General features: G+C 38.7%; 1 protein-coding gene across 1 annotated transcript in view; it reads left to right on the forward strand.

Moving 5' to 3' along the window:
• HCN1 (hyperpolarization activated cyclic nucleotide gated potassium channel 1) overlaps positions 1-14,550 on the forward strand; it is a 189,484-nt gene extending 174,934 nt beyond the window's left edge. Inside the window, exons 7-8 of the mRNA XM_058824073.1 lie at positions 11,911-12,075; positions 13,709-14,550. Of these exons, the coding sequence (XP_058680056.1) occupies positions 11,911-12,075; positions 13,709-14,550 (1,007 nt within the window). The remainder of the gene's footprint in view (positions 1-11,910; positions 12,076-13,708) is intronic.
• The last annotated feature ends 431 nt before the right edge of the window (positions 14,551-14,981 follow it).

Here is a 14,981-nt window from a genome sequence, read left to right on the forward strand (position 1 = left end):
TTCCTATCTTGGAGACCCCAGCTCTGTGTGCAGTGCTCCAGGTGGGTCTCAGCAGAGCAGAGCAGAGCAGAGGGGCAGAATCCCCTCCCTGCCCTGCTGCCCACGGGGCTCTGGGTGCAGCCCAGGACACGTTTGGCTCTCTGGGCTGGGAGTGCCATGGCTGGGCCGTGTGCAGCCTCTCACCCACAGCACCCTCAAGCCCTTCTGGGCAGGGCTGCTCTGGGGCTGCTCATGCCCTGCCTGTGCTGGTACCAGGGGTTGTCCCAGCCCAGGTGCAGCACCAGCACTTGGCCTTGCTAAACCTCATCATATTCTCATGAGTTACTTCTTGAGCTTGTCCAGGTCCCTCTGGACAAGGCATCCGATCCTTCAGAAGTGTCAGCTGCACTGCTTAGTTTGGATTCATCGCAAATTTGCTGGGAGTGCTCTCAACTCCTTAATTTATTTCATTAATGAAGACGCTACACAAGACTGGTCCCAGTATGGATCCATGAGGGACACCACTTGTCACTGATGTCCATCAGGACTCTCAGCATTGACAAGTGCCCTCTAGATGTGACCATACAAAAAATTCTTTATCCAAGGAATTATGATCTAGCTGCCTGTAAGGTTAGTGACATGTGACTGAAGGTCAGGAGAGAATGAATGGATGGTATGAACTATGTTAACACATAGGACAAAACTGTAGGGAAGAGCGTGGGGAGTGATATAGATGTCAACAGAGAGAGAACTCTGTGGGTAGGAGTCAGGTTGCAAATAAATAAATAAATGCAGCTGACAGTGCAGGGGAACATCATGGGCATGAGACTGATGGGAAAGGGAGGAAAACGCAAGTGGCAAGCACAGTTTTGAACAACCTCCAGAAGCTGGAAAAGAGTGGGAAGGTGCTTACACCTATTCCTTTTGGGTAGCAAGTTGGAAAACCTGACTGCACGTGTGTTTGCAGTTAAGCTGAACTGAAAACTTGAGATTGACACACTTGATCTCAGCTTCCTCGAATGAAGAATAAAAAGGTGAAAAATGTAAGCAATTGTATTTTGAGGATGTTGTGATTATGAAGTGCTTTAATTTTCTTGTCATTTTGTCCCTGGTCCTGAGTATCTACAGTTTACAATACTGAAAATACAAGTGGATAATGACAGTTCCCCCATTTTTGCTTTCTCTGTCTCAGTGCATATTTGTCTTTCTCTTTAATATCTTGGTAGTTCAAACTCATTTATGATATAATCCTAGTAATAAATGGTAGGAAGGAAATTGCCAGGTTCCAATCCTGTTGAACCTTTTTCTCTCAGTAGCAGGTGATTGGATTAGAAATTGCTCTTCTTGTGACAGGAGCAATTACTGAACAGATTGTGTTTTAATTCTTCACGATACATACAAAATCGTCAAAATGCAAAGATTTTGACATCTTTTGAGATGAAGCATAAGAATATGAGTCTTTTGCCTATAGAAGAAATTAATTCATCAGTTACAGGGGCTTTACAGAGCAGAATTATTAACATGTCTAATGAGCCTAATACTAATCTAATTTACCTATACCAATACGTATTGATAGAAACTGATGTACTACCACTGCTGTGCGAATATTCTGATTTTTGCTGTGGTGAATTGTTTCAGAAACACTCCATAATAATATTATGTAAGTTGGTAATTCAAAATCTCTGGTAATTAATCTGACATTAATTATCAAACATGCAGTAGTGTAATAAACTAAAGAGATGTTTGCTTTAATACAATAAAGCCTTTCCAATTATCTCCTTCCTCTTACTCAAGATGTGTGGGTCTTAAGGGTACTTCAGTCATGACAGTAAGATCAAGCCCTGCAAATTCTCTTTCCCTTTTGGAAAGGCCTTCTGCTCCCTGATACCTTGTGACCCTCCATCCTCTGCACATACCTCGCTGCAGACTCAGTCAGATGCTGTTCCCATGCACTCACCTACAGAGAGCAGGCTCCTGCCTCAAGAGCCAAGTGGAAAAGCAGCTTTCAACCATTGGTAACTTGCCTGAGATTGTTACCCCTGCAAACATAAAAAGTTTTAGCTCTCCCAAAGCTAGTGCAGAGGACTTTGATGAGCAGGAGTGGTTTCATGAGGTTCTGTGCCCTGTCAGCTGCTAGCCCTGTCAGAATCAGAACCAGAGGAGTGACTCAGGACAGGTAGTCCTGGTTTAGATAAGCACTTGCCTCCATGAGCTGGTGTGTTAGAGTGGGGCTGACATGCCTACAGAGAGGAGAAGAAAGGAATAAATCCCCCACTGCCCAATCAATAAGCCCAGCACAGCTTACTCAAAGGAGGATTTCTGGGAACACATTCTGCACTCTGCTGTTATTTCATTTGCTTACTCACTGATGGACAGAGGCCTGATTCACTGTGGTCTCATCCTGCTCTTTTCTGTTGTCACTGGCAAAATTCCTCTCAACCACAAAGGACACAAGATAAGACTGGTCTCCCTGCTATCTTTTCCTTTCTCCATCTGTTTTCCCACCTGTGTTTACACAGGTTTTCCTTCATGCAGCAGCCCAGACATATGTTCCTGGAAATTTAACCCCTTTTTTGCTGTTTTTAACAGATACTATGTTAGAGCTGAAGAAATGTTGACATTACTAGGGAAATCCAAACTTAGTGTTTAGGAAGTGCAGATATATTTTTATTAATTAGGTCTGAGGGCCCCATGGAGGTTTTGTTACCTGAAGGAGTTTCATAATTCCAGTAGATAAATCTTCAGTAACTCACACTGCCCAATTTTTTCATGTATCCATTGCAGATCCAGCTCCCCATTGTTTTTTCCCCCTGGTATTATGCCACTTGGAATCAGTAGATAAATCAGTTTTCAGACTAACTAAAACTCATACCTCTAAATTATTTTTTTTCCTATCAACTTCCAGGTGTGTTGAACACAAAGAAACTAATGTGATTTAAAAAAAATAATTATGAGCTGTATATATGAGAATTACTGTGTGTGAATATGAAATTGTATTGGCCCATCTCTTGCGTTGTAAAAGGAGACAAATACATGTTTTATTTTACTTACTCAAAGGCAGATATCACTATCTGTGCTTCATGTCATCATTCATCTAGCAAATCTATCTAGAAAACAGATTCTCATTGCCATCTTCCCAGACAATGTCCCAGAGACATATTATAGCATCTTTTCTTTTTTGGTTTATTTTTTGTAACATGTAGTTCATGGAATACTTTCAATTTTAAATGTTTTATTTTGCTTCAATTATTTAATGCAGTTTTAACATTTACCCTTCTGCACTTAAAATTCTAATAAACTCTATTTTGCATTTACTTCAGCTTGTAGAAGGCTAATTAGACAGAACTTCTTTGACCTACCTATTATTTATGGAACTTTTCCCCCTCTCGGAACAGTAACTGTCAGTATATTTTAGACCAGTGCAGTGGAAAATAATACCATGGGAAATGTTGAGTCACTTTAGATTATATTTTCCCACTTACTTTTTTCTGGTTACACTCTAGGTGCTTCCTTTTGATAGAATACTTTATAAATTTTGCAGTATAATACTGATTATAAATAGGAAAAAATCTGTTGAAGTGCTTTACATATGGACATTATGATATGGTATGATTTATAATTTTACATTTTGCAAAAATACAGCATATGGCTATTCGTTATTCAAGGTAATGGTGGATTAAGTCTTTCAATATTCATACTATAATCCAGATAGTTAATTATAAGTAGCCCCACTGAGGTGTGATTATTCGTATTCTTAATAGCAGGGACATAATTAAATGCTTTAAGGGAGCAGGATCTCCACATCTCCATGCCAACTCGTTTGTAAAACATTTTTCAGCTGAACAGTATAGAACATTTTTCTAAAAATATTGTCTGCAAGAGGGCCTAAAAATTAAATATCTTTTTGGCACAGACTAATCTGCCATTTTGAGGCTACATAATATGCAATAGTCCTCATAATACTGCATAATTTCTTGTTGACAATAAATTGTTGTCTTGTTCTTTTGGCATCATATTTTATATTGAAAATAATAGTCAGAAGGACTTCTTGCTATTCAAACTCAATTTTTTTAAAAGTACAAGAGAATTTTTAGGAAGATAGAATGAAAATAACTTACTCTTTTATGCTAAAAGGTAGAAGCTGATTTGGGTTTAGGAGTTTTATTAGGTAGCAAACATAAATTTAACAGTATTCATAATCATAACACAAGTAATATGTCTTGCAATCTAAAAGCATAAATAAATTTAAATTATAATTCTACTAATTCATTAACAGCATACATTTTTAATTTAAACTTTATATAACTAGACACAAGTAAAATATGACATAGCATGCCTTGGAAATCAAATGTGGTCAACACAGATAAAGCAGAAGATTTTCCAGGCACCTTCAATTTCACACAGTAGAATTTTAACTAAATATTTGAGTTTAGATTAAATATTTAATCTAAATATTTAATTCAGAACTGACAGTCTCGGATAATTTTTTAAATAATTTAATGAAAAGAAGTACAATATTTTTATAGTCAACTTTAATTTAACTTGAATAGTTTAAATTGTAACTGTTAGTGTTTGCCAAACTCAACAAAAGCATACCACTGAATACATAAGGAACTAAGTGGGTTTTTTTCAATAGGCAGTAAGCATCCGTCACAATAAAAGTAGGAGTAAATGAATTAGATAAAATCACTTTTGGCCTTTGACACAGTGAGTATGGAAACTACATGTGTACTTAGGCATATTATCTTAGAATCTTAGCTTAATTATTAATTTTGTAAAGCATATAGAATTCCTAAAGCTGTGGGCTTTTAAAAGATAATAAATAGACTATCTTAATCACTCTTTTTAGAAAGAATGCTTTAATAAGTAAGAAGAAAAACATATGGATGCTCTGTCATAAATAGCATTGAAGACAAAATATGCACTTTTATTTCTATTTTATAAAATGATCCTAAGCTTCTGTTCTGTCTTACAGACCTTTCTTAGAAGAATTTGATAGAACATGGGAGAATAGTCAGGATGTAAGAAATGTTCATAAGTCTAGATGTGGCGCTCAGTGCCAGGGTCTGGCTGACAGGGTGGAGTTCAGTTGAAGGTCAGACTTGATGATCTTGGAGGTCTTTTCCAACCTCAGTGATTCCGTGTTTCTGTTACTGGCTTTTGTCTGCACTAGTAATAAAAACTTGGCCACAGCTATTCCACAGCTATTTTCAGAACCTGCACATGGAAGAAAGCAAAGAGAGGTCAGGATGAAAAATAAGAAGTTCCTGCTCAGATAACTTGCCACATTTTATTTAGATGAGAAACTGGTTTCTCCTAGCTTAGTGGCATAAAATACACATTTGGAGCTAAGTAAAGAAAAGGTTGTTGGCAAACCCTAAAATATTTTTTTTTATTTAATAAGTATTTGTCTATAAATTCTATCAAAGTTTGGGTCAATTAAATGTAGGCACTTTTCAAATGAGTATTTTTCCCCCAAGTAATTTTTTGCTATGTCTTTTGCTATTTTTACATTAAATTAAATAAAATACTATTAATTAAACTATGAACATGTAGAGAGCTCAGGTCTCAGTCTTCAGAGACAGAAATTTCATACTGCAAACAGGTAATAAAAATGTTAGCTAAACTAATGTATGAGATTTTTGTTTGGGGAATTTCGGGGTTTTTTGTTATTTGTTTGGTTGGATTTTTATATAGGATAACTAATAAGGGCAACAGCTATCACAAATTACAAATAGATATATTTAAAATAAGTTCAGGTAAGTAGTTTAAAAAGTGATAAAAGACTGGAGATGGGATATTACAGAAGTTGCTTTTCATTCCAATCAGCCATTTTCAGCCCCTCTTCAAAACAATAACTTCTCAGTTACATATCCAGGCTCCCTCTCTCCAACTGATGAGCCCAGATATCTGAAAGCAACTCAACAGACAATTATTGCTGTCATATTTTAAACAAAGATGTTATGCAGACTGTATCTCCCAACTCAAACTCACTTTTCTGCAATTCCATATTTAGTGTAAACATGATGGCAAAAGTGGCAGTTTTTCCATAGCTTCCTTTTGGACAGTCCAGATTACAAATCTGGCTGTAAAAGGCAGGATTTATCTCCATTTTCTGTTCTCCTTAAGCTCTCTTCCTTGCTGCAGAAATGTTCCTCTTGAGCAGTGACTATATTTTAGGATTTCTTAAATGCAGGATTGAATTTTTTAGAACACAGATTACTGAAATTCTTTTAATTGCATCAAACTACATTCTGAGTAATTGTAAGACATGGTGGTAGATATTTTAGTAACTATTAAAAAAACAAACATCATATCTCTGAGTTTACCATTGTGTACACTAGCAACAATACAGTGAAATTTTGAACACATTAAAAATGTGGAAAAATTATAGAAAAATGTATTTCTAGAGTTTTCCAGAGTTTAATAAAGAAAAAGAAAACAGAAGTGTAGATGATTCTGTTAAAGTAACATGTTATCATATGAAACAGCTTCTCCCTCTTTTCTCTATGGGGGATGCTTAAGTCAACATGGAACTGGAAACTCACTCAATTTCTGAAAGAAGGGGATGCCTAGAAGCTTACTGATTTTATTTTTTTTTTTAACTTGCTTGAAATTCATATAATCCTTTCCTGAAGGGAAAAAGAACCCAGCCACACTCATACTGTGTGTTGTAAAGCTGGGAATTGAGTGCCCCATGCTGAATGTCCCTTGCTGTGACTGGCGCAGCAAGAAAGTGCCCATTAGCTAGTTTCTGCTCAGTGGACAACTTCAGCTGCTTGAAAGAAGTAAAGAACTATCAATCTTTGTAGCATGCCAAGGAGATGCTGTTATGAAGAGCTGTTGGAAAATAAGGATAGCCATGGTGGTTCTGGGAAGCTTAATCTGAAGTCTTATGAGATGGGTGGATGGAAAGAGCACTTAGACATTTGTCTGTGGTAGTTCAGTAACTCACTGCTCTGTATAAAATAAACTATATTCTAATCCACTGTCCTGTTCTTAAAAAATATTCCTAAGTCTGTTAGACTGACTGACCCAGGCTTTTGAATTGCTTTGACTTTCCATCTTTCTTCTGCTGCTGCAAGTAGTCAGCCTGAAGATCTGACAGCACGCAGAGCAACCTATATGCCCACGACAAGAACAAGTTTGCTGTTGAGGAACTGAAGCAGTAGTCAGCTGTCCTCAGTTGAAAGGATCTCTCACTAGATCCTATAATGTTTAATCTAACATTATGGGAAATCACACAGCTTTGGAAGGGGACAGAAATGTATAAAAACTGTTAAGTTGGTTTTAGTTGTTTTTAATATAGGCACTATATAGCTGAAATACTGTTGAATTCATTCATTCATTACTACACAAATTTAATTTCTGCACCTAGTAAAGTGAACTTTGTCCTTGCAAGACAAAGATGCACATACGATAGTTCATTGTAAGAAATTTCTTTCATACAATGTGACATCCTAAGCTAAGAAATATGGTCCATGCAGACACGACTGGTTTGGTGTCCTTCAGTAAACTTGCTAACTACTGGACTCATAGCTTTCCTTTATCAACACAATTGGTGGGCACGTTTTTTCTGTAGATTTTCTGTAGTCAAATGTTAATGTGACATATGAGGTAGAGTAATTACATCTGGAATATAAATGATATGTAAAATGAACAGATGATGAATGGACAAGTATACACTCTCACAGAAACTGTACTGCTTCTCAGAGTAAAAAAAGGAATTTTCTTATCTAAAAATTTTCTGTATAAAATGGAAACCAGAAGTTATTGCTAGGATGGCCAGTAGATACATACCCATCCAGCAAAGACTAAAGAAGAGATGAATATCATACATGCTACTAGTCATTAATCTCCCCCACATTCATATACACGGATGTGGGAGAGATTGATACGTAATACATTACGTATACGTCCCCACATCCTTATTTTCTCAAAAAGGTGTTTAGGCACCATGTAGCAACAGAGGAGGGCTAAAAATTATCTCCTATAGTGGCATATCAGTACAGTCCATAAGAGCAATGAACCTGGTCTCAGGATCAAAACTTGATCCTTACAAAAGATCTATTAATCCTATTCTTTAAAATTCATACTGTGGGCTATGTCACTCACCTTACCTCATTCAGATTTTCCTGAAATCAGCCTTCCTTATTGCTGTCTTTCAGAGATGCAGAATTTCCCATGCAGAGTGTTCTGTCAAATTAATGCAATAGTAAAACACAACCTATGCATTCCCTGTTTTATGAGAAACTGATACAGGCAAGCTCCTTTAGAAATTCATAGGGTTACAAAAATTGAACCTGATCCAGCTTTTGCTGAAATCCTGCCATAGAATCATAGAACCACTTAGATTGAAAAGACCTTTGGATCATTGAGTACCACCGTTAACCCAGCACTAACAACTCCATCATACAGCCACATCCCACACAGGTGTGCAACTGATATGTTAGTGATCAATTTTGATTATTACAACTTTCCGAACAAGGTTAGCTTTAAACTTCTATCATTGCACATTTCAGTTAGAGACTTCGCAGCAGAAAGTACACTGTATTTGAGCCCATTTCCATATTCCTTTGAGGGCTGTCTTTTAACATGGGAAAGACCTGATCCTTGCGGACCACGAATTATGATTTTCACAAGTGAATTAATTAAATCTGCATTAAACATGAACTGTAAGAACAAATGAATGTTTTTAGCATCATTCTGTGTTTTCAAACAGTCATTTTTCATTAGTTCAGTGATTGACAATTGTTTCACAATGTTCTAGGTAACAGTTGTCCACAGAGATTAAATAATTAAAGTAAAATTTGCATTTAGAATTAAATTACAGGTTCATTGTAGCCTAATACATAATTTTTAACTGGAACTTAAGACATTCTTTTGTTTGGAAAGGAAAGATAGTAATATTTCACACACTGAAAGTGTCAGCATGAAGGCAATGCACCATGCCAAATGCACATAGTAATATTAGTGAGTAATATGCTGCTGACACTTTATTTTTATGCTAATAGAGCACCTTGTTTATCCAAGTTATTTAAAAACAGTCTATGCCTTTTGTGTTCTCTATACACTCCTATGCTATTATTGTATCTCCTAGTCTTTTTAAATCAATTGAACATCAAGGAGAGTGTAATTGTTAAGGGCACCTGGTGTACCTGATGCCACAAAGGCTCATTTTAAATATGTCATGGCTGTTTTAATTTCTTTATTATTTTCATGAAAAACAAACACTTTGGTTTATTTAAACGAACACAAGTGTTTAATGGGAACTCATTTCAGTATTCTGTGTTCCTCCTCTCTGGTCCTGGTAAGAAAGATTTCACATATTATTTCTTATTATGCTTGAAGGTCTGTCCAAACAAATAGATGACAGATTAAGACATGCAATTAGCAAACACTTTAGTTTTATGAACAGACTACAAATGATGCTATTGATACATATTACAAGGCAATATAGATAATGTATCAGTGACTATAATACAGTTCTAATCAGACAAGAAATACTACAGAAAATGCAGTATGTGGGTATTCATTCACAGTATTTTTTCTGTAAGGAAACTGTAGTTCAGACCATTCAACTGGAGTTGAGAACACAAAGCTGTCTTTGCTTTCTGAGCAGGCAGGCTCCACAGCAGCACTCCCTGACCATTTTCTGGGCACTGGGACATTTGTCATATCTTTTCTGACATGTTGTTTATTATATTATCTAACTAGTAAGATTACAGATATTAAAAGCCTTCCAGACTTATAGTCTTCAACCAGAAGTTGTGGGCTGACTGAGTCTGCACATCGGAGTTTTCATTGATTTTTTTCCCTTCGCCTTGACAAAAAATAATAGAAGATGAAAGAAGCAGAAGAGAAAAAGAAATTATTTGTTCAGTAATATCCATGAATTCTATGGTCCCATTGTCCTGTCATGAAGCCTAACATTGTCTCTTATGGTTTCTTCCCAATCTTCTTGTTTAAGTAATCTAAATACAGTAGTCAAGACTATTAATGATGAAAACTGTACTTTCTCTAATTTTTTCTGCACTCTATCAGGATGATAGGGATTTAGGAGATGCTGGGTTTTTGGGGAGCATTTGATACTTTTTATACTCAAGTATTTGTTGAGAGTAGCAGAAGACACCTATTTATGTATCTTTATTGTTTGCAGCAATTTTAATTGAAGAGAGCTGAAAATCACTAGGTAATCATTAGTCACACAGACTTTTCAGATAATTTTCTCTAAATTCAACCATGCATTGTAACACTTTATCATTTGTGAGATCTAAAGAATATCTTAGAAAATAGAACAGGTATTGTCTGCATTTGACTGCTCCCTTTGGGCAAAATGTCCTTCTCTAAACTAACTAAAATGCAGTGGGTTCAATCTAAGGAGAAGAGTGAGAAAAGGAAAGGACTGACTTCTGTTATACCTGGCTGGTTCTTTACAGTAAACTGTCATTATTTCATGGGCATCAAGTTTTGTGAGGGACTTTAGGTCAAGGCTCTTACCAGCATTCTCTATAAATTCTGTATTTTACTCTCCCAATAGTCTCTATAAATTCTCCCCAAAGCTGTTGGGGTTTAAGTACATTCTGTACTAGTACTGGTCCAATGTTAATTTACTTTGATTTATCCACTGTAATTTAAGCATCTTATCCCCTAAGCCTTCAGGGTTGGATAGCATGTGGAAATTCCTCAAGAAGTATGTGACAAAAAAAATCAAGGTTCTTCATATTCTAGATTAATAAAAATTACGTTTCTTAAAGACATACAGCAAAAAGACCCCAAACCAAGAACTAGCTTGGTACTTTATAGAACTGAAGTCCCCAGAATTATTTATTAGTTTTCCATTTGAAAATGATAGTTTGATTGAAATTGAGCATGTAATGGACAAAAAAGCAAGGTAGGAGACAGTTTCCTACTTTTCTATTTAAATATGAAGTATGAACTCTCAGCCCTTGACTCCTGGAACTGAGTAGGGAAACTGTCTCTCACTGTGCTTGAGCTCAAGAATTCTCAGTATTTCTAAGTGTGTTCTTAGTCTTAAGTTTGAAAATAGGATGAACTCAAACACTACTTTCTGCAAATGAGTTTTTAATTTTCTGTATTTTAGTAAATAAATATTTTACCCCATGTGTTTTGCTGATACAAGCCTCAGACACCAACATTGGCCTCTATGCAGTCACCCTGATACTGTGGGTTGAAGAATTAGAAGTCAGAAGTTTGGGGCTGTTCTTAGCTTCAGTTTCCAGTATTCCAGAACAATGAATTCCTGTTGGGGGCACTTGCAGAGAAAGGCTACTAGACTAATCATATGAATTCCACTTTTTAATCTAATGAGACAAAAGTTCAAAAGTTGTAAGTTTTCTCTCCCCAAAATACCTAAGACATAAACATCAAGAAAACAGAAGGTATGTTCATGCTTCAAGTTATTTTTTTTCTCAGAACAATTCTTATATTCAAATATCATTACATCCTAATATCATGTATTGCATTAGTTCAGTAAATCTGGTGAATGATTAAAGGGATTGGTCGTCCCTTTAATATAGCAGCTGTATATTTAAAAAAAAAACAACAGAATCACTTGGGTTAGTTCAGCACTTGGGTTAGTGAAAGTCATCAAGCTGTGTTTGACAGCTGATGTATCATTTCTTAGAACTTGAAGCACTATTTTAAAAAGGCTTCATAAAATCAGAGTTAATACCAAGAAAACCTATAGGCAAGGCTCTTAAAGGACAGGAATTACTTTTTCAGAGTTGCAAAAATAGAATCAAATACCTTCAGAAATGTCCCTGCAACCTTACGTAAGCAGAAATAGAAAAATTGCTGCTGAGTACTAAATTATAACTTGTTAGCACAGAGTCAATTTCTACCTTTAAAGTTTCACATGGTTCAGTAACTTCTTTGTTTTCAGTGTGTGCTCAATTTTTCTCTCCCCAGAGATCTGCTTATTAACCAAGGGCCGTCGAACTGCCAGCGTACGAGCAGACACGTACTGTCGCCTGTACTCCCTCTCCGTGGACAACTTCAACGAGGTCCTGGAAGAGTACCCCATGATGAGAAGGGCCTTCGAAACCGTGGCAATTGACAGACTTGACAGGATAGGTATTTATTTTGATTTTCTGCATATGATTAATTCTTAAAATCCTTCTTAAAATCCATTTTCTTTCCCTTGAGCTGCATGATAAAATAGCCCTCTTTAAAAGTTTTTTTCTGTCATGCTGCAGTAAATGTTTTCTTGATCTATAAATAACACGTGTGCAGACAAGAATTTTGCAGTCTCACTTTTAAATAATAAAACCCACTGAGTTTTAGAAAGGTCTTGTACTCCTCTGAGGATTATTTTTCATACTTTAATTATCATTAGTATTATTTATTAATCTGGTAGATTTCTTTTGCTGCCTTCAGCACTTGATAGGATTTATGCTGTGTCACAAGCAGTAGATGACATTTTCCTAAATAAATTGCTTACGGATGACATCTATAATGCTGGGAAGAGCTGAAGCCTCTCAGCACTCACAAACCCATTGTTTGTTGAAGTGAATTAATCCTCTGCAGCAGAGCTCTCATTTTCCTCACAACATGGGCACTGCTAGCCTTGATGGCTGCACACAGGCACTGCTCAAATCTGCCTGCAATCAGAAAAGCTGTCCAATAATATGCAAGTAAAAGGCAGAAGGGTATGCAAGTGAAAGGCAGAAGGGTATGCCAGATTATCATATCAGGAGGTGTAAACTTGCTGTTCCAGTATTTGGGACCCCAAACAGGACATACTAGGCAAAGCATAAAGTCTTCAGCTAAGAGAATTGCATTCTGATCATCATTACTGGCACTCATTTTAAAATACAGCTGTAAAAAAAAAAGTCACTTGTCCTGTTTGGTGGTGTTTCTGCAACTTCACAAGAAAATTTCAGTCTGAGGACTTCTCCAGATCAACTCAATGCATTAAACTTCTACAGTGTGTCTTGCAGTCCAGCTCTAAGTAATATGTTCTTGAAAAATATTCGCACTAAAGCTCCAGTCTGTTCTTGGAGTAGCAATCCCATTTGAAGTACAGTGTTTTATCGGAAAAAAAAAAAAAAGAGCAGTTGAGTGCCATTGTGTTCCCAAGCATCTGATGACTCAGACAGAATAGCGTCTGCATCTTACAGACACTGTGAGCCATCATGCAGACATCAGGTCACAGTGTACAGAAGTCTTCACTGTGCAAGCAGGTGTCATATTATCCACGAGTTCATATTAGTTCACAAACACTTAAAAACACTGGTTATTACCGATATCTAGTAACTAGTTACCGGAAATGTGCTAGATGGCAGATGTGCTCTTAACATATGTAACTGTTTAGTGGAAATTCAGACAGTCTTGCAACGAGAAAGATGATGTAGGTGCAGAGCACGATGACTTTTTCTGACAGATGTTCAGGAAATGACGGTTCTTACATGTAATTGCAGTAATAGCAGTGAGCTGCAGGTGAGGGGGCAGAGCAAGGGCCGCGGCGCGGACAGGGCCGGGGCGGGCTGCATGCGGAGCACAGCCGCGGGAAGCTGCGGCAGTGCCGGCGGGGCACAGCCCCCTCCTGCCCTGGGCTTGCCGGCCGAGCCATGCCCGCTCAGCCACCCGCTGCCTGCTGAGGCTTTTACAACACACAGTCCTCAGCGATGGGTGCTGGAACACAAAGCCAGAGCGGGGCCCTGCCTCCGCACCTCGGGCTCACTAACTCTTCTGCCTCTCTGTGAAGGGAAGAAGAACTCGATCCTGCTGCAGAAGTTCCAGAAAGACCTCAACACCGGCGTCTTCAACAACCAGGAGAATGAGATCTTGAAGCAGATCGTGAAGCACGACAGGGAGATGGTGCAGACCATCGCCCCGGTGAGCCTGCAGCAGATGCCAGCCCTCAACTCCAGCACCTCGGCCTCGTCGTCGCGCGGCAGGACGCAGTCCCCTCCCGTGTACACCAGCAGCAGCCTCTCGCACACCAACCTGCACTCGCCCTCGCCCAGCACGCAGCCGCCACAGCAGGCTGTCATCCTGTCGCCCTGCTCCTACACCACGGCCGTCTGCAGCCCGCCGGTACAGAGCCCGCTGGCCGGCCGAACTTTCCAGTACGCCTCGCCGACCGCCTCGCAGCTCTCCCTCATGCAGCAGCAGCAGCAGCAGCAGCAACAGCAGCAGCAGCAGCAGCCGCAGGCGGCGCAGCAGCCGCCGGGAGCCGCGCAGAAGAACGAGGTGCACAAGAGCACCCAGGCCCTCCACAACACCAACCTGACGCGGGAGGTGCGGCCGCTGTCCGCCTCGCAGCCCTCCTTGCCCCACGAGATCTCCACCCTGATCGCCAGGCCCCACCCCACCGTGGGGGAGTCCCTCGCCTCCCTCCCGCAGCCCGCGCCGGGCCCCGGCGTGCCCCCGGCCGGCCGGGCCACCGTGCCGCAGCGGGTCTCGCTGTTCCGGCAGATGTCCTCGGGAGCCATCCCCCCGAACCGCGGGGCCGCGCCGCCCGCCGCCCCGCTGCAAAGGGATTCTTCCACAGTCTTAAGCACAGAGCCCGAGGGAGACAAACCGCGGTTCGCCTCAAACTTATGATCCCTGGTGACTGTGAGCAATAGACTTGCAACAAACCGAGCACCATCCCCCGAACTGTTTTAGCCTGTTTCCTAATGTGCCCCAGCAGTCTACTATCAGAAAAATAATTTAGACAGCTTTGCCCTATGTAACGAATGTAAAAGTTTTATATATATATATATCTAAATATATATATATATAAAGGCAATTAAAAAAACTTGTTTGAGTTCACGTCTTCCTTTTTGCAACCATTGCAGAAGATTAAAATTAGCGCTAATATTACTTATTTTTAATGTGTTGACTTTAAAATCAGCCTAACAGATTTCTCTGTTTATGAGATTGGCTGTTTTCATGGGGAAATTGTCAACACAACAACAAACTTCAAACAGGTATATTTAAAAAAAGAAAAAAAAAAAAGGAAAGAAAACCATCAATTTAACTAACACATAGCA

Source organism: Ammospiza caudacuta, chromosome Z (genome assembly GCF_027887145.1).
Source record: "Ammospiza caudacuta isolate bAmmCau1 chromosome Z, bAmmCau1.pri, whole genome shotgun sequence".
Classification (NCBI taxonomy): domain Eukaryota; kingdom Metazoa; phylum Chordata; class Aves; order Passeriformes; family Passerellidae; genus Ammospiza; species Ammospiza caudacuta.